The 19,472-nt window shown below is 34.8% G+C and overlaps 1 protein-coding gene across 6 annotated transcripts in view; it reads left to right on the top strand.

Moving 5' to 3' along the window:
* The window catches only part of LOC111016896 (ARM repeat superfamily protein), a 78,719-nt gene extending 62,014 nt beyond the window's left edge, over positions 1–16,705 (top strand). For 4 of the 6 annotated variants that reach the window (XM_022292450.2, XM_088127305.1, XM_022292454.2 and 1 more), the window contains 5 exons: positions 3,213–3,400; positions 3,518–3,629; positions 12,488–12,645; positions 13,343–13,459; positions 15,668–16,705. In XM_022292450.2, coding sequence (XP_022148142.1) covers positions 3,213–3,400; positions 3,518–3,629; positions 12,488–12,645; positions 13,343–13,459; positions 15,668–15,892 — 800 coding nt within the window. In that variant the 3' untranslated portion in view covers positions 15,893–16,705. The remainder of the gene's footprint in view (positions 1–3,212; positions 3,401–3,517; positions 3,630–12,487; positions 12,646–13,342; positions 13,460–15,667) is intronic. The other 2 variants (XR_002602229.2, XM_022292452.2) reach the window with 2 other exon arrangements.
* Positions 16,706–19,472: the final 2,767 nt, after the last annotated feature.

Raw genomic sequence — 19,472 nt, 5'->3', positions numbered from 1 at the left:
AATTTGTCTACCCTCAATGAAAAAGCGCTCTGATTAATGGAGATTGTGCTGGATATAACTTTCTTAAGCCGCTCGGTGAGGACTTTAGCCATAATTTTGTATGTGGAGGTCGTAAGACTAATGGGCCTAAAGTCTTTAACCTTGTCCACAACATCCTTCTTAGGAATAAGACAAATGTAAGTATCTTTGATACAAGCATTTATAATACCACTTGTGTAGAATTCTGCAAAAAGTCGAGCAAAATCCCCTTTCCAATGTTGCCAAAATTTGGCAAAAAACTCAATGGTAAAGCCATTAGGTCCAGGGGCCTTATTTTTCCCAAGAGATTTAATAGCTGACCAAATTTCAAGAGCATCAAATGGTCTTTCTAACCAGTTACTGTAATGATTCGAGATGGGTCTCCAGTTGATCCCTTTGGGAGAAAATCTTTGGACAGCCTCTCCCTTATACAAATTTTCAAAAAACCCAATGATTTCTGCTTCAAATTCCCTCTGATTTAGCAGGGATATATTTTGGGAGTTCTTTATCTCAGTAATCTGTGCTTTTCTTTTCCGAGCAGCCAAAAATTTATGAAAAAATTTACTGTTTTCATCCCAATTCTTCAGCCAATGTATCTTACACTTCTGGATCAGATATTGTTCTTCATTTAAGAATAAATTCAAAAGATCCTTCTTCAATGAAACTCTCCTCTCCTCCTCTGCCAAAGAAACTCCCACGGACTCATCTGTTTCATCAAGTAAAGCAATCTCCGAAATAATCTTCTCTTCTGCTTCTTTCCTCTTCTTTTCATTTTGAATATTCCACTGCTTAAGAACCGTTTTGAGATTTCTAAGTTTTGAAGAAATGACAAAACCTGCCCGTCTTGGCATCTGGTTTGTATTCCTCCCCTTTTTTAATTTCATATTATCTATGAAATGTTTGGTTTCTTAAAAAGAAAAGATATCTCTCTTCTCAACTTGTTTTGTTCAATAGAACTTCGCAGCTGCACCCTATAGTCTTAATATGTGCAAATTAGACTTCAATAATTGTGAAAGATCTACATTTTACATGAACGTGCAAATTAGACTTCAATAATTGTGAAAGATCTACATTTTATATGAACCTTTCTATTACACACCATGCTTATTATTTTCCACGTGACAAGATTTTTTCCTTTCTCGATTGGTGGCTGCTCTTTGGCATTGGTTCATATTTAATATTGAGTTTCCTTTTACTTGGTGCATCCTGACATGTATATATATATATATATATATGCATACATATATATCTATATATATACATAAATACCTATATATACACGTTTATATATATGTAAGAAGTCATACCATTGATGCAAAAGGAAGAACAAAAAACCATGGAGTTACAATACTGATTAGTTTGGGGAATAATATTAGTATATTAGTTAGGAGCATTATGGTAATTAGTTAGGGTTAAGTTGAATATATATAGAGGTAGAGTAGGAGGGAGAGAAGGGGGGATCTTGGGAAATAGTTTAAGATGAGGAACTTGGCATAGTTCTTGGAAGAGAGATAGCCCTCTCGAATGGCTATCGATATTTTAACGTCTCCTTGATATTCCAATATAGTTGTCTTCTTATTTTCCCGTGATCGAGAACCTAACACACCACTTTGATATCGTTGATAAAAAAACGTAATGATATTACTTACTTTTCTTCATTTCAAATATCTGTTTGCTGCTATTTGGAAATCTAAGAGCCCTAAGAGAGTCAATATACTAATTTGGATTCTTCTTAATAAATACAGAGGAATTTCTTCAAAGGAAGCTCAAGTCCTCTGTTTTACAGGCCTAGGTGTGCTCATTATTTCTTTGGGATAGTGAAAAGTCTAAATCATTTGTTCTTTCAGTCTTTATATGCATTGGGTTGTTGGTTTTATTTGCTTTAAATCTTCAATCTTTATTGGGTCTTTGATAAAGATCCTAGGAATAACCTTATTCAATTGCAGCATGGTCCAAATTTATCTCCTCATAGCTCATTTACCATGGATTACTGGTGTCAAATCAATTATTCAGAAATTTGGTTTGAACGCAATCAAAATATTTTTTAGGACAAGCTTAGGTGTTGGCAGGTTTGTTTTGACTCGGAAAAACACAAGGCTTTCTCATGGTGTTCTATATCTAATTTTTTTGATAATTACTCTTTTAATGTAATTTGTATTAGCTGGGATGCAATTATATCCCTTCCCTTGCATGTTTTTCTATTTCCTTTTTCTCACCCCCTTTTGAAGTTTATATTTTTGAACAATTATTCGTATCTTTTCCTTAGTCAATGTGTAAAGACTAAAGGATTGAGAGGATCATATAACTCCATTTCATTCACTAAAAGATATATATAGACAAGTATTCAAGGTTGACTTGAAGTAAAGAATGTAAAAGGAAGATAAAGGACAAGTAACTAAAATAATTACAATAATATAAAATATAATAATATAAGCACTATAACATGACATGTTCATTTCTTGTTTAAAAAACATCTTGATCTGTAGAAGCGTCATGCAGCCAAACTCTTCTGATGACTAATGACAAACAATTGTTCTCCATGCATGGTAGCTGCAAGTTGGATCCATTCAACTTACGTTCTGTAACTTTTCACATCACTAAAATCATCTCGGACAACACTATTGATATTTTCACAGCCATAACCTTAAAAACTGGGACAAAGTTTGAGATATGAATCCAAAAACCTTAGTACACTCGGGCCTTTTTACCTTCGATAGCAACAACTGAACAGGTATGATTGAAACATCTATACCAATAAGAATAGGATGGCACAACGAGCAAAACTTGGTTGATCAGAGGAAATACCACTGGTGCACACACTCATGTCTTGGCGTGTGAGAACGGTAGCAGAAGTTGTCATCAGCTCGTGGCCTCCACATGCAGGTCAATTGCCAGTTGGATTCTGGCGTTTCATTGATCAGCAATTTGCGCTCCATATTTATGTGTTACTTTTTCCGTCTTTCTTCTAAGAAAACCCTGTATTTGATTCAATGATAAGAAATATAACCATTATATTTCTTCCCAAAATTCTAGTAAATGTTTGTGAAAGATTATGATTTGATCGTTCCAGGGACTTGGTTATGAATTGTTTTTCGTTAAGCTATTTCATTGAGAAACTCTCCACTCCTTAAATTTGTGGAAACATACAGGTAGAATTTGTACTGATCAACTTTTTAATACATTGTCATTTGCAGCTTCAGTTATTGTTGAAGAATATGGTCATCAAGAAAAATTTGGGCATTTGTTTATCACCACGTTTGAAAGGTTTACTTATGCAGCATCTGTAATTGCTATCAATTCCTCGTATATATGTGACCAAGAACCTGATCTAGTGGAGGCTTACACAAATTTTGCATCAATCTTTATCCGATGCTCTCATAAGGTTATTCTTTTAGTTCTATTACTCTTTTCGTTTTCTTTATATTATAGGTATGGTTTCGTTTATCCTTTAGGAGAAAGCAATATTTGATGGCTGTTTGATTTCTGTACTCTATTGCAGGAAATATTAGCTGCATCTGGTTCTCTTTTGGAGGTTTCATTCCAGAAAGCTGCTATATGTTGCACAGCCATGCATCGTGGGGCAGCATTAGCAGCAATGTCATACTTGTCTTGTAAGAGCTGTGCATTTTTTTCCTTCTCTTTCAGCCTGGTAGTTAAGAATATTAGTTTTTAAAAAAATAATAAAAAAAGAAACAACTTTTCATATAAGGAAATCTTTTCATATAAGGAAAAATGTTGAAGATACAAACCCCAGAGGGATAAAGGAAAAGATAGAAAACAAAACTAACAACCAATGATTTCAAGGCGCATCTATGGCAGGGGCGAGGTATTCAAGACCTCCTACGCCTTTAATGTAGCCATGGCGAGCGCCTTCAACCAGGCACATGCCTTGGCGCGCTATTCCTCGCTTTGGTGCACCATCACCATAAGGCTTTGCGAGCACCTGATCATCAACGTCTAGTTTTTTTTTTTTTTTTGGAACAAATAAATTAGAAGTGTTTTAAAGACCCACGAGATTTAAGTTTTTAACACGCCAAATGCAAAACTCTAAAGGCTAAAATGTTGTGCCATCTTCCCCCTTCATCATTTGCCAGCAGCTTCTTCGTGGAATGAAAAGAAAAGAATAAAAGAGAAGAAGCAGAGTCGAAATAAGAAGAAGATAAAAGAAAAATCAAAATGGATGAGGAAGAATGGAATAGAAGAAGATTCTGATGGAAGAGAATAATAAGAAAAGACGGAGAAAAGCAAAAGGCAGAATAATGCAACTTACATTTTCAACTTACATTTTCAAGAAGCATTAAATGAGTTGAAGATGGGGCTGCTATTTCTATCCTTCGGAAAAGGTTGATTATACAACCTTGAAGAACTCTTGAAAATCTTTAAAAAATTAGAAGAAGTTGAAGATGAAGATTCTTTTTGATGTGGTAGTTAGTTGTTATGTACGCTTTTCCTAAGTTAAGTTGTAGCCTTTTAGTTAGTTGCTAAGTTACTTCACAGTAACTTGTTTTACCGTGTATCAGTTAGTAGACAGCTTCTATAAATAGGGCTGATCTCTTTAGTAAAGCTATTCTAAGTTTTCTTCAAGAATTCCTTGTACAAGACTGCATCAATTTTTCAATCAAACAAGATGTTCATTAAGTTTCTGGGGTCAAAAAAGAAAGGGAAGTGGTTGAAATAGACTGGAACTCTTTGATGGTTATCTCTAGACTTAAAGCGCACGATAATTGGAAGGGGATTGCTATTGCTTTGAAGAAGAATTTTGAGGTAGATTATCTAGCTAACCGTTTTATGGGTGACAAGGCTCTTTTAAAGATGGGAGATGGAAGGATTCGTAAAGGTCTGGATAGAAATGGTAAATGGAAGAAAATTGGTCTCTTTTATGTTAAATTTAAGTAGTGATCAGATTTAATGCGTAGCAAACAATTTTGGACATCAATCGTATCAAATTGGTGCTTGAAGATGGAGATGCATGTCTGAAAGACGAAGTTGCTCGTTTAGAAGTTGAAGAGTCTCAAACTTTACTTTTAACTTAGAAGAGAAAGGCATCCATGCTGCTCATACATTTATGGTGGTCGGTAACGCAACATTAAATGATAGGCTTAAGAAGGGTAGGTTTGATCTTGTTGATGCTTTAAATGTTGGCCAAGTGCCATTAAAAGGTAGGCCAAACGATAAATCATTCTCCCTAGACTCTAAGAAGTCTAAAAGAATTATTCAGCCTCTTCCAAGCCAGCAATAGTTATTACCTTTGAAAAGTTAAATTTCGGTGAGAATATCCAAGTAAATTTGCATGCAACCTTTACAAAGAAGCTGGAGAGTCTTATGGAAATCAGAAAAGGTGTTCCAAGACAAGGTCGATTGGGGTCACCTTGATGCTATTCTAGAGTTAAATGGTTTTGGCCAAAGATGGAGGAGATGGATGCAAGGCTGTCTCTCCTCTGTTAATTTGTCGGTGATGATTAATGGCAAGCCAAGAGGGAGAATTTTGGCAAAGAGAGGGATTAGGCAAGGAGACCCTTTATCCCCTTTCCTTTTCACCATTATTGGTGATTCTCTAAGCTGCTCTATTCATTACTGTTGTGAAAAAAGGTTCTTAAGAGGCTCTCTTCGATTGGCAGCAATGATGTTGTGGTCACACATCTGCAATATGCGGATGACACTATTATTTTTTGTCAGAATGTTGAAGATAACCTAGAAAGATGGTGGACTTTTCTGCAGATTTTCCTTCAGGGTGCGAGCCTTTCCTTATATTTGGAGAAGACTTCGCTGGTCGGGATTAATATTGAGAAAGGGCTGTTGTTAAAACAAGCTGAGGTTTTTGGGTGTAAGGCAGAGTGTTTGCCCATAACTACTTGGGAGTGCCGTTGGGGGGAAGATAGTTGACAAATTCAGGGCTAAGTTAGCTAATTGGAGAAACCTTATGCTTTCCAAAGGAGGGAGACTCACTATGGTGCTTTCGGTTCTTAACAGTTTGCCCCTCTATGCTTTCTCCACCTTCAAAGCTCCAAACAAAGGAAGCTATGTATTGATCGACAGTGTATGGATCACTGGCTAAGGCTGGCTAGACTATTGTTCTCATCAAATATACCGAACTTAAGTGAAGCAAGGATTGTGGCCACTCTCTGGGGATAAACCTAGGCACTTGACGCAACTTTTCAATGTTAACCTGCTTTGCTTCAGGGAAGAGTGGATGATCTGCCAGCTCTTGCAGAAATTTGTCAAAGTTGTTGCGAACCCCCAATTCTGCAGTGGCATGAGAGACAGCAGCCTTAAGGTCGGGGCTCTGGAGAGGAAGAATCTACATCGATCACGATGCGAGCAACAAGGTAATGGTGTCCTCGACCAAGCCGAACCAGGGATCTTGACCTGGTATCCAGAGAAGAAAGAAGAAAAGGAAGGGGTTTTGGAGATGGGGAGGATTGTTCGGAATTTTTTTTGGAATGGAAATGGATGCCACCCCGTCGTCATTTGATGAGCTGGGATCAAGTCTCATTACCGAAAAATTATGGTGGCTTAGGCCTGGGTGGTTTCAAAGAAAAAACAATGTCCTTCAAAAGTGGCTGTGGCACTTCACTCAAGAAGGCAATCCTCTGTGGAAGCTAGTGATTACAACCATTTATGGCATGGAGAATCATGGTTGGCTGCCTCACCCGCCCAAAGGAAGCAGTAGAGGAAAACCTTGGGTGGCCATCGAGCAGCAGAGATATTCTTTCATGAGCTTTCTCTCTTTTAAGGTCCAAAATGAGCGTAGAATCAAGTTTTGGAAGGACAATTGGCTCGGGAACATGCCTTTTGAAATTAAATTTCCTGACTTGTACCATATCTCCATGAAGAAAGAATGCATGGTGGCTGATTTCTGGGACAGCGAACAGGGAGATTGGAATCTAGGCTTCAGAAGAGGTATCTTGGATCGAGAAGTGCAAAGCTGGATCCATTTGGTGGATCTCCTGAATTCTTTTCGTTAGGGAATGGTGAAGACAAGGTGGAATGGGCTTTAAGTGGTGAGAAGAGATTTATTACCTAGTCTTCATTAAAAGGATTTGGAAATTTAATTGCCCAAAGAAAGTGAAGGTGTTCTTGTGGAGCATGGCCTATAGAAGCATCAACACCCACGAAAAACTACAAAAAAACTGATGAATTGGGCTTTATCGCCCTCGGCATGCCCGCTTTGTCTTAGTAATGGAGAATCAATAAACTACATTTTCCTTCATTGCCAGTTTGCAACAAGTGGGTGGTCCTTTTTATTGAAGGAATGTGAGCTGTACCAATGTTTACCTCGAATGATAGATGATTGGCTCTTAGAAATTGTTCAAGGGGGATCTTTAAAAGGGAAAGCAGAAGCGTTGTGGAGTTGCAGTAGCCGAGCTCTTACTTGGTGCCTCACAAATAGGAGATTCTTTTGTAATTACAATATAGCTTTACTCTCTCGAGATTGGAAGCTATAATGTATTAGCTCTTTAGGGGGCCATTTTGATCCCCGCCTATTGTTTCTTATAAAAAAAAAAAAAAAAAGGCAAATTAGAAGTGCTGAAGTATCTATCTCTTTTTTTTTTAACAAGAAACGAATTTTTTATTGATATATGAAAAGGAACATAAAAGCTTCCCAATTAGAGTAGATCATGCTAGGAGAGTAATTTGCAAAGATATTGGAAAGCACACCATTGGGAAAGCTTTAAATTTGGCCATGTTGGAACTTGGAACATTCCATCAGGTGCCTCTTGTGTCCTTCAAAATTCCTCTTATTCCGCTCAAACCATAATTCCGAAATGAGGGCTTTTGAGCCATTAACCTAGAGAAGACTTGCTTTAGGATGCATACGGAAGCCAAACATCAACTGAAAATTCGACTTTGAGGAGTCCTTATCTAAAACCCAAGAGAGATTAAATAAATGCAGCAACACAGCCCAACAACCAGCTGCAAAAGGGCACAAAAAGAAGGTGTGCATCTGATTTTCTTCAGCTCTCTCACAAAGAACACAAAATGAAGGATGGAGAGCCTTTGTGGGCATCTTTTTCTGGAGCACCTCTGCCGTATTCACCTTACCATATAGCAGTATCAATATAATAACATTAACCCTTTTGGGGCTGCATGGGTTCCATAACTTAGAGTAAAAATCTGAGGGTAATTCCACAGAAAGGCCTTCCGGTTTACAAAGGGAACGGACAGAAAATACCCCAGCAGCATCTAGCATGTAAAGAAATAGAGTTCTAAATTCATAACAAATCAACATATTCAGCTATTTCATCATCTTTAAGTAGTTTTCTAAACTCTAACCTCCAGGAAGATGAGGAAACATCCCATACATGCACCGAGATGAGAGAGTTTGAAGACACTCGAAATAAGGAAGGAAACCTAACCTTTAAGGGCGAATGCCAAAATAAGATACGTCACCCATTTTTAACCTTGTAAGATGAGAAATGCTTCACTAGGTTCCATTGCTTTTGAATGTTGAACCATGTACTGTGACACCCTCCACTCTTTATTTCCAGAGTGTGTCACCCAAAGCCGTCAGTTCCATAAAAACTTGCAATTACTGAACGCCACAAAGCATTAATTTCCATACTAAACCGCCATCCCCACTTTGCAAGAAACATCCCAACGAACTAGGTGCTTCAAAGAACCACGGGAACTATCTCCCCAAAAGAAGGTTCTCATACTCCTCTCAATTTGCTTGTATGCATACGAAGTTTAAAAAGTGAGAGGTAATACAGAGGGATGCTCCCTGACAGAATGACAAAGTCGACCTTCCTTCTCTAGACAAATGATCTCTCTTCCATCAATCAAGAAATTTTTCTTTGATTGGGCGTCAAAAGACATCAAACTTTGGATTTCCACCCAAAGGCAGCCCCAAATACATAATGGGCAAAGATTCAAACTTACAATTCTATTTGTGAGCTGTTAATTCAACCTTTTGACGGTCGATATTGATACCACTAAGTGAAGATTTGTCCAATTCACCTTTCCAGATAGCCATTCAAAAGCCTTAATTGTTGCAAAATGGCTTTCCAACATTTCATCATCATCTTTACAAAACAGCAATATATCATCCGCAAATTGTAGATGAGAGATGGGAACATGATTACTTCCAACAACAAAGCCTTCAAAGATGCCCTTTTCACATTGGTTGGGGTTGGGGTTTTTATTTCGAAGGATCTTTTTGGTGCATTTTCTTTTTTCTTATGGCTGAATGCTCTCATTTAAAGTTGTTGCTCTCTTTGGAATCTGAAATGTCTCCTCGTGTATCCTATTAACAACTTCTTTGCTTCTCGGTTTTGGCTATCAAGGAGTGTTATTATTGGTGGATTTTCTTATTAATAAAGCAATAATAATAGATTAGAAAAAATAATTCTTACTTTCAAAGAATTGGTATAATGTATACTAAATAGCAACTACCGAGAAGAATCAAAAAAGGAAAAAGAAATCTTTGCCTATTAGAATAGGGAAACCTTACCTATTAGAACAAGGAAACCCTTATCTATTGGAACCTAAATGCAGCAAGAAATTAAAAGAAAATAACGGTGTATTATAGTTTAACAAATATAATTTAATACCATTATCATTCACTTGTTGAAGCTCCATGTGAGCCTCACATGTTATCTTCTCTGATGCCACCATGTGTCGAGGCACGTGGATGCATGGGCCTCTTGTTTTGCTCCCACCCTTCTTTTCGATCCAATCCAAGAAATAACACTCATGCACTTTCAATATTCATCGTTTCTCTAGGAGTCTGGTTGGTACTCAAGCTTGTTAAGAGGTTGATTCAGTTCGATGAATAGATTTTCTAGCTCAGATACGAAGCTAAAGTCATTTCCTAAGATAAGAAAGCAAAATCCCAAGCCTCATGCTCCTTTGAACTCATAGGTTATTGGTCCATATCTTGAAGTGTTTGAACTCTTAGACTAGAAGTTCTCCCTTCGGTAAAGGATTTTATAAGATGCAAATCTATTGTAGATATCCCATGACCTAGAGAAAGCCATTCGTCAATCTATTGGATATGCAAAGCCTGGGCCCACTCTCTGTGATGCTTCATACTGAACAAAATATCAGGAAGACCGTTTGTGTGATCATCGTGCACAGGGATTTTTTCATCAAATCTGAATAGGCAACCATTATTCAAGGCTAGGTTGCTGCTATGGTACTGAATGATGGAGAGCTAAAGAGAAATGAGCCAAATTTCATAAATTATTATGTTTCTTTTCTTTTCTTTTCTTTTCTTTTTTTTAATGAGAAACAACACTTTCATTGAGAAAAATGAAAAGAGATACAAGAAAAACAAAACGGGCCTACAAAAATATAGCCCTGAGAGAGGAAGCCCCTTAAAGAAAAGCACTTCAATCCAAAAGAATGAGGCCTAACGAGTAATTACAAAATGACTTAGAAACCGAGTCCCTTAACGAAGTATTAAATCTAATAAGATCCCGCACATAGTCCACTGATTTCTCCACCCCCTAAACAATTTACGATTCCTCTCTAGCCAAATACCCCATAAAGTAGTCAAAAAAACAAGCATGCCACAAAAAACGACCCATGTCACGAAAAGGAGGGTATAACAGCACCTTTTCCATCATCCCCCTGCAATCTCTAGCAAGACCTAGGTCATCCCAAAACACGTAAAGAAACGAAACCATAAATCCTGCGCAAACTGACAAGTCCACAACAAATGCTCGAGGTCTTCTAAGGCACTCCTACAGAGAACACACCGCTGTGGGCCCATTCAAAAGGAAGACATCCTCTAGATACGATCCAAGGTATTGACTTTCCCAAGTAAGACTTGCCATGGCAACTTGCCACCTAAAGAACTTAATCTTCTTTGGAATTTTAATCTTTCAAAGAGAGGTAAACCAAGGGGTCAAAGAGGTAAACCAACGGGTCAATGGGGAAGAAGAAGAAGGTAAACCAAATGGTATTTTATGTAATAGCTTTCTACTACAAAGGAAAACCCATTTAGAGAAAAACCATGTTAACATAAAAACAACCAGGCTAGTTTGCTCCAATGTTTTCAAGGCGCGCCCAGGCGCTCGCCTAATACGAGGGGTGGGGCATTTTGGCCTAGGCGTGCCTTAAACGGCGTCGAGGCGAGCGCCTTCAATCGGGCGCTTGCCTTTGTGCGCCTTGGCGCCATTGCCACGCCTTGGCGCCATTGCCATAAGGTGAGGCGAGCGCCTCTTCGAAGCAAGGCGACTCTTGTTTTTTCTTTTTTGTTATAATGTTAAAAACTCACAGAAGAACCCCTAAAAAGATGAAAACCCACACCCGAAAACCTTCCTCCTTCGCCACTGCTGCTTCATCCTTCACTGCTGCCACTGCCACTGCCTTTGCTTAGTCGCTGCACGATTATGAAGCCATCTCCTTTCTTTGTAGACAACTAAACGATTTAGTCTCACTCACCTATGAACGGGTTGTGCTTGGAAAAGAAGAAGTAGAAGAAGAAGAATAATCGTAAACGAGGAAGAAGTAGAAGAAAAATTAAAAAGATTTTGGTATTTGATGTTTGGTGGAGTCTTTTCCTATTCCCTTTTAGGCTTTCAAGGCACTAATTGCATGCAATTACTTTGCGATCCGGCAAAAAAAGCAAGAGGGAAATAAATTCTTTTATTTAAGTTAATTTATGATTTAAATTTTATTTAATTTTAGTATTCTATTTAACCACTAATGTTATTAATATCTTTTTAAATTTATATTTTTTATTTTACTTAATTATTTAAGTTAAAATTTGTTTGCCCTTTAAATAGATTTATAAATATTTTCATCTAAGAGTAATTTTAATACATAAAATTGCTATAAGCTTTTATTCGAGTTATGGTTTGAGCGAAATCAAAGGACTTTCGAAGAGAAAAGCCGCTCAGCTTTAAAATGCTTCAATATAGCTAAGTTCAAAGCCTCACAATGGTGTGCTCTCTCCAATCTCTTTGCAAATTATTCTCCTAGCATGATTTTATTTTCTTCCTTCTTCATCCCCCTTCATTTCACCCCTTTGGGGTATGTATCTTTGAACAATTTTTGTTCCTTTTCATTTATGAATGAAAAGTTCGTTTCTTGTTAAAAAAATATATATATACTTGCTATATATAATATTTATTTATTATTTTATTAAGTGCACCTCACTTCACTCAGTCGACGCCTTTTTGTCACCTCTCGCCTTAAGGCGATAAGGAGGCTCGTTGCCTTGAAGTGCACCTTGTGCCTTGAAAACACTGGTTTGTTCTGCCGCATCTTTTTTGGTTGCCTTCTCGTGCTGCTATCTTTACGCAAAGCCTCATTTTACCCCAAATAAATAAATAAAAGCAAACTAAACAAATGAACTAACTAGCAGAAAAGAAACAGGTAATTGAAACTTACGCTAAAGTACATGTTACCTGAAAGCCATCCTACCTGACTCTTTCCTCTTGTTTGCTTGATTTTCATTGCCATTATTCACTTGTTCATAAATAGTTTGAGTCTTGTTACCTCTATTGTTATGAATTTTTAGGTTTCTTGGATGTTAGTCTAGCATCAATGTTAGAGTTAGCGAGTACAATTTCTGAGGGACCATTTGATTCTATGGTTATTCGAGTTATATCCCACAGCGGCGAGGGGCTTGTATCAAACATTCTATATGCTTTGCTTGGTGTTTCAGCAATGTCACGGGTAAGCTTCTATTTAAATGTATATGCATGAATGTATGTCCAAATTCTTTCTTTTTTTTTTTTTTTTTGGCGTGCAAGTAACCTTCTTTTATGGTAAAAACAAAATACGCATATGTACCTTGCATGCGTAGTTTGACATTTCAAAAGAACTGTTGGTGCCTGATATTTCATATATTTGTAGAAATGGAATACGTAGTTTAGCATTTTCAAAAGAAGCTTGGAAGTCTGATATCTCATATGGACGTAATTCCCCTGAGATATGAGTACTTGAAATAGTCAATATTTTGGTGCATAATGTCAATGATTCGTATGGGCTGTTCCTCTTTGTGATTGTCGTCGTCGTCGTCTTCTTTATTCTACATAATTGGGGGCCTTATCGTAAATGAGGATGACCTTTTGTGTGTATAATAATGTATTTTATGTTGTTTCCTAGGAGTTATGAATTGAAGAAAGAGAAAAATCTTCAATAATGGGATCTTTTAGTTTCTATTTCATCCTGTACCTCTTGGAATCGGATAGTAAAACATTTTTATAACTGCTCTTTATGTTCCATAGGCACCAACTGGAGGCCTATTGTAATTTTTTTGTCCTTCTTTTATCACCTTTTTCGTAAATTTCTCATGTGAGAGAAATTGTTTATTGTCTAATATAATATTTTCAAGGCGTGCCATCAAGTTTACACATGGTGTCTTTATCAGGTTCACAAGTGTGCAACTATTCTGCAACAATTGGCAGCAATTTGCAGTATCAGTGAAAGAACGGATTTGAAAGCTGTCCTCCGCTGGGAATCTTTGCATGGCTGGCTACTATCAGCGGTTCTCTCTCTTTCTCTCAAATATTGACTCTGCATAGTAGTTTACTCTTAGGAAGGGCAGAAGGGAAATACCTCTCATGTTACTTCTCTAGGATAGTCATTTGACTTTGATTGATAGCTGTGTTAGGTGATTAGTAAGTCACTTGTAACTTGTTTTGGGATAAGGATAACAATAGGGCTGTTTTGTGCAAGTGAAGAAGAGTGTGCGGAGAGACCAAGGTGAGATTAAAGCCCTTTTGAATTGGCATGTTGGATATCCTATAAATGATTAAATTTATTTACACCCCTTTTGAATAGGCATGTTGGATATCCTATAAGTGATTAAATTTATCTCAACCCATCAACTTAAGCTTTTGGGTTCGTGGGTGATTCATGTTTAATAGGGCCTCTAGTTTGGTAGGTTGTAATCTTCATTTGGAGAATCCTTTGCTACTAAATAAGATACATATCAAAGAGTCTTATGATGAGAAGACGTGATCATTTGTTTAATGATAATGTCTTCTTTATGTCTTGTTTTGGGCTCTTAAATCTGGATATTTTTGTAATTACCCTCTCTCGATTTTACTAACCAGCTAGAGGTCAGTATATCTCCTCTCTCGATCAAATTGAGTTTCTTATTTTAAACAAAATGAATAATAGCCCAAAAATCTTCTTAATCACTCTCTACACTGTCAGAAATCTTCTTATTCCTTTCGAACTAAATGTTCTCAAAGGTGACCAAAAGAAAGCCTTGTCAAAGAAACCAACCTCTATCACACAATGTATATGAAGAATTTACTTAAACAATCAAGAGGTAGAAAGTTACAAGCCAAAAAATCCTTCAAGGATATTTGTCAAAGCAACCTAGTAAAGGACAGAATTCATATCTTCACTCCCCTAATTTTATGGAACACTCTATTGAGGCCTCAGTACAAAAAGATATTTGGGACAAAATATTTGAATAACATCATTGTGTTGGTTCTCCTAAATTTTACCTTCTTATGAATATAATTTTTAATAACTTTCTGAGAATATATATATGGACTATAACCTGAGGAGAGGAGAGCATAACCAACCAAATAAAGATTTGATAAAGAAAAGAACCAAAGGTTCAGAGGACCAAACTAGATGTTTAAACAAGAGACAGTAGCTACATTTTGAGAAAACTAATTATTAAATGAAACTCTCTCCAGCCAAGCATTTGTATATTTTCTATAATGGTAATTGGTAAATCACTCTTCCTAGTGTAAGGACTGCCATGATGTCAAGATTTCTTTACAGTAGGAGTAGGTCAAGTCGAGCTGTACTACTGAAGCTCGAATGACTAACTAATATGCAGGCACTTTGTTTTACTTCCAGAACATAGGTCGACTTGGTCCTTCCAGTTTTATTACATATTCCATATGAATGCAAGATAAATGAGCTATTAGGAAATTCAACTTCTGTTGACTTTTGAATCTCTACTTTCATTGCTATCAAGATTCATTGTAAATGTGACCATGTTTCATAAATACTCTATGATATGCCAATGCCCAAATGCATGTGCATGTTGTATTAAGATTGTCAGATTAATGCTAATTTATATGCACCTTGTCTATGTATTACTTCATTACCGGTTTCATGAGTGTTATTAAAATTTTTGGGATACGAAAAAACGTTTCATGGTAGAATGAAAAGAACTCTCATATTAGCACCTATTAAAGACTGAGAATAGTTACACAACCTTACTTGAACATGATCTGTTCTATAGGTACTACTTTGTCGAGTTTTACAAAGATGGAAAATAGTTACAAAAAGAATTTAGCAAATAGTACTCAAACTAGAAGCCATAGAATGAATAAGATCCTACTATTCCAAAAAGTTTGGAACTTTCTTTCCAAATTTTTGAAAGAGTAGCCTTGGGTTAAAGAATTTCTCCTTGTCATCTGGCTGGAATAATAGTTCACTAGAACAGATTACAAAGTCGTTATCATTTATCAGTAAAAGCATCTGCACCTATAAAATACTGAAAATCTGCCACCAACAAGAAAGAGAAAGGACACTGAGAATAGGATGATCGACATCTTTATAACTAATTCAGTTTTGCAAACTCATGGCTGCTATTCTATCAATTAAAATTGAAATCAGCACACAATTTAATATTTCTAACCAAATATGACTTTTTCTTTTGCTTATTTTATTTTTGTTGGAACTTAGAATTTTGATTATTAAAGACATCGAGTTCTTCTAGGTACAGGCTCTTCCGCTTGAATATTTAAAACCAGGGGAAGTAGAAACCCTTGTACCACTATGGTTAAAAGCCCTTGGAGATGCAGCCTCTGACTACCTTGACAGTAAAAGCTGTGATGAATTAAAGAATAATTATGGACATATGCAAGGGAAGGGTGGAAGAGTTCTGAAGCGTCTAGTTCGCGAATTTGCTGATGGTCACCGCAATATCCCAAATGTGACCTGATTGCTACATGACATATTATAATATCATTACAGGAGCCCCCGCTCTTAGACTCTTCTGCTAATGCTCCTTCTGTTGTTGAACAGTGTATTTGGCAGTTGAAAGTTCAATATGTGGCTGGTTTGGAAGCATTGGTCAATCTTGGCAATATCCTACATAACTTATGACCATTATCTATGGCTTTTTTCCCTTTTTTTTGGGTACAGCGCCGTGTTCCAGTTTTGTTAGATCATCAAATGTTAAAATTTTGTCCATATAATTGATTCTTTTTTCCTTCCAAGCTCAGGTCAGATTTTTTGTGGCTATTGGAGATGATATAGTAATTACTTCCATGCTGCTTGGTGGTCGTGCGATAGCCGTATAAGCTTGGGTTACTCGTACTTTCTGGGGATGAAAAGATGAAAAAGGAACTCATTAGTCCTTGGTAAGGAAAGCCTTTCAGAAGCTAAAAACTACTTTGCGAAGATTGGAGGATTAAAGCGGCATGTTGGTTATGGAAAGAGGTGATCCTGCTTCTATTTTTTGACTTGTGAAATCCGGGTTAAAAAGTTGACTTGTACAAGTTTTTTTTTTTCTCTTTTTTTCCTTCTTGAAACATGTAATGAAGTATTTAACATTGTAGTGTTTTAAATTTTAATCCACTTAGGTCGGAGAATTTTCTTCCGAAAGTCTAGCCATTGTAATTGATTATTTTAGAGGTCCTGCAATAAGACCTTTTATTCTCTTTGGAAAAAGATGTAATATATGATTGTGGGAATTCTAGTTTGCATTCTGCGGGATGGTATATATGCAATGATGGAAATTTACATGTTAGAACTGCTCTTTCAGGACCTATATTTATAGTGAAACAAAAATCCATTAGTTCACTGTCTACCTAACAGGATGAGTTTAAAAAAAAATGTTAAAATAAGAAATTATGGAAGAATAGTTTTTCTTAAACTAATTTTGAAAATATTGTAATTATGAAATCATCTATTGAAGAGATTTCCATCGAATGATGTGGCAAAATTTTCGAAAAGGTGGTGGCTTGCCAATTGACGTATTTTCAATTTATATTTTAATATATTGTTGTGGTGCAATAGCCACTAGATCCTTTTCAATCTCCAGGGTCCTAAGTTCGTGCTATGGCTATGGTATTCATAGATAAGTTTGGTTTAAATAAAGGTAAATGAATTAGAAAAGGAAATAATTAAACATGATTAAAAAAAGATAAATTTCACAAAATCACCTTGAATGTACTATGATTGTTATAATTGAACATTTGAACTTCCAGAAATGGATCCTTAAACTTTTACAAGTGATAGATTGCACTCATAAAGTTTTAAGTTTTAAGTGTAAAAATTAAACCCTTCAATCTTTAAAAAAATTGACACCTAAACTTCCAATTTTATAAATTAATATATAATGTTCGTTGGAAAATGGAATTATTTCACTTTTAGGTTCATCAATATTAGTCGGATCTCATATTTTGATCGGACGCTCATTTGATTGTGTTGAGCTCTAATACCATATTAATATTAATGGGGTTCTATCTCAAAATTAATTGATAACGAGAGGAGTAACTCCATATATTATAAACCTTTGTTAGATTTCCTTATCTTGAGATCCTTAATAAATTCAATGTATATATATATTATATAACCTAACTAACAATGCGCCTGAAAAATTAACGAGACCCCAAAAAAGTGATGGATGGTCGGAAAATTAGAAAAGGTTCCTTGAATAGATCAAAAATGTTGCCGAATTTATTGAAAAAGGGAAGGAAAACGGCATCATGAATATGGAGCTTGAACCAAAAATGTTGCCAAAGTAAAATTAAGAAATGGTACGTGAAAATAGACTTCGTGAGTCTTTACTGAAATTTAGAAACAATATTGAATTTAGGTAATTAAAATACAAAACAATGATAATTAAATTACAAGATTTAACATTTAATAAAAATATTAGTATAGTATTAAATGACATCAGCTCGTGAAAGAAAGAAAAATATTTAAAATTTATATATAAATGTAAAAACGTAATTAAATGAGGGAAGTTAAAAAATCTTAATTCAAATATCAAAATTTAGATTTGTAAATATTTAAAAGAATTGATATTTGTGAAATATTAGGTATAATTTTCAATGGGGTCACGATGGTGAGTATTTTGGCCTTTTTAAGTCGACGTCTATCTGGGTTTTACAAACTTTTATGCTTTGATTTAGAAATGAGTATTTCAATTTTACATTAAAATAGTAATAACAATAATAAATAGATTCTCAAAAAAAAAACAATAATAAGTAGATGTGTTCATAATAATAAAAACACTCAAAATGAATATTAACATTTAAAATAATAATTAAAATAAATTTCAATGCATCAATTAAATTAACACGAGTAAAAAATTTGTAAGAATAAATCATAACAAAAGTAGAAAACATATTTACTACCAACAAGGCAACAACAGTGTATGAATCAATAATTTGTTTATAAAAACTGGCCATTCAAGAATAGTTATTTAAAAAAACTTTTAAAAAAAAAAGCTCATGGTCCAATATATATAGCTTTGACAATATATAAAAAGTAATAATAATAAAAAGAACTCTAATAAATGAAAATTAAATAAATAAAAATTCACAAGCCATCAAAAGTTCGCAAATTTGAGGTTTTATCCATACATGAAAATTAATAATATTCCTTAAAACAAATCTTATTATATTATTAAAAGAATTTATTTGCAAATAAATACATAAACTATATATTATATGATTATTACAAATAAAGATAAAACATATTAAATACAAGTGATATATATCATTAAAATACAAAATATCAAACAAAATAAAAACATGTATAAAATAAATATCAAATACTAATCAAATAATTATAAAATAAAATACCTACGAACTGGTTAACCTAAATAATGAACTAAAATAAGATTATTCAAGTTCAATTATGCCCTATTATAGGTTTCATTTCTATTACTGATTTATCTGAATGATAAATTAAATTATATATTTGAAGTTTGTTTCTGCAGGTGATTTAATATATATATAATCATACTTGATGACAAATAAATTATTGTTTCAAGTGCTATATAAAATTAACATAAATTATACACAATAAGAAAATTAAAAAAAAAAACTATTAAGTACAGTAAATAGAAAGTCAACATATAAACAAAAAAAAAACTCTTTTAACACATGAAAGCATAAAATAGAATATAAATAACAATTCACAGCTCCTCAACAATACTAAAACAAATAAGCAAATTTAAGATTTCAAGTCTAAGATACAACAAATTTAAGATTTCAATAGTATTAAAAGATTAATACTATTGAAAAAAAATAGTATATTATTAAAAGAATTTATTTCAAAATAATATAAAGTATATTTTAGATGTGCAAAGCCAATATTTTGTATCACAATAGAGGTATAAGTGTACAACATGTTAAATATCAAATATATAAAAATTAAAAATATCAAAGGACTAAAAAAGATTTACAAAACAAGTATAAAATAATTAAATACACAAAATCATAAGTAAGTAGATATTTCATTTTAATAAATGGTACATTATGATTTTCATAAATATAATACAATTG

This window comes from Momordica charantia, assembly GCF_013281855.1.
Source record: "Momordica charantia cultivar OHB3-1 chromosome 8 unlocalized genomic scaffold, Mcharantia_2.0 BLBB01000008.1, whole genome shotgun sequence".
Classification (NCBI taxonomy): Eukaryota; Viridiplantae; Streptophyta; class Magnoliopsida; order Cucurbitales; family Cucurbitaceae; genus Momordica; species Momordica charantia.
This window is presented reverse-complemented; position numbering and strand designations above follow the sequence as displayed.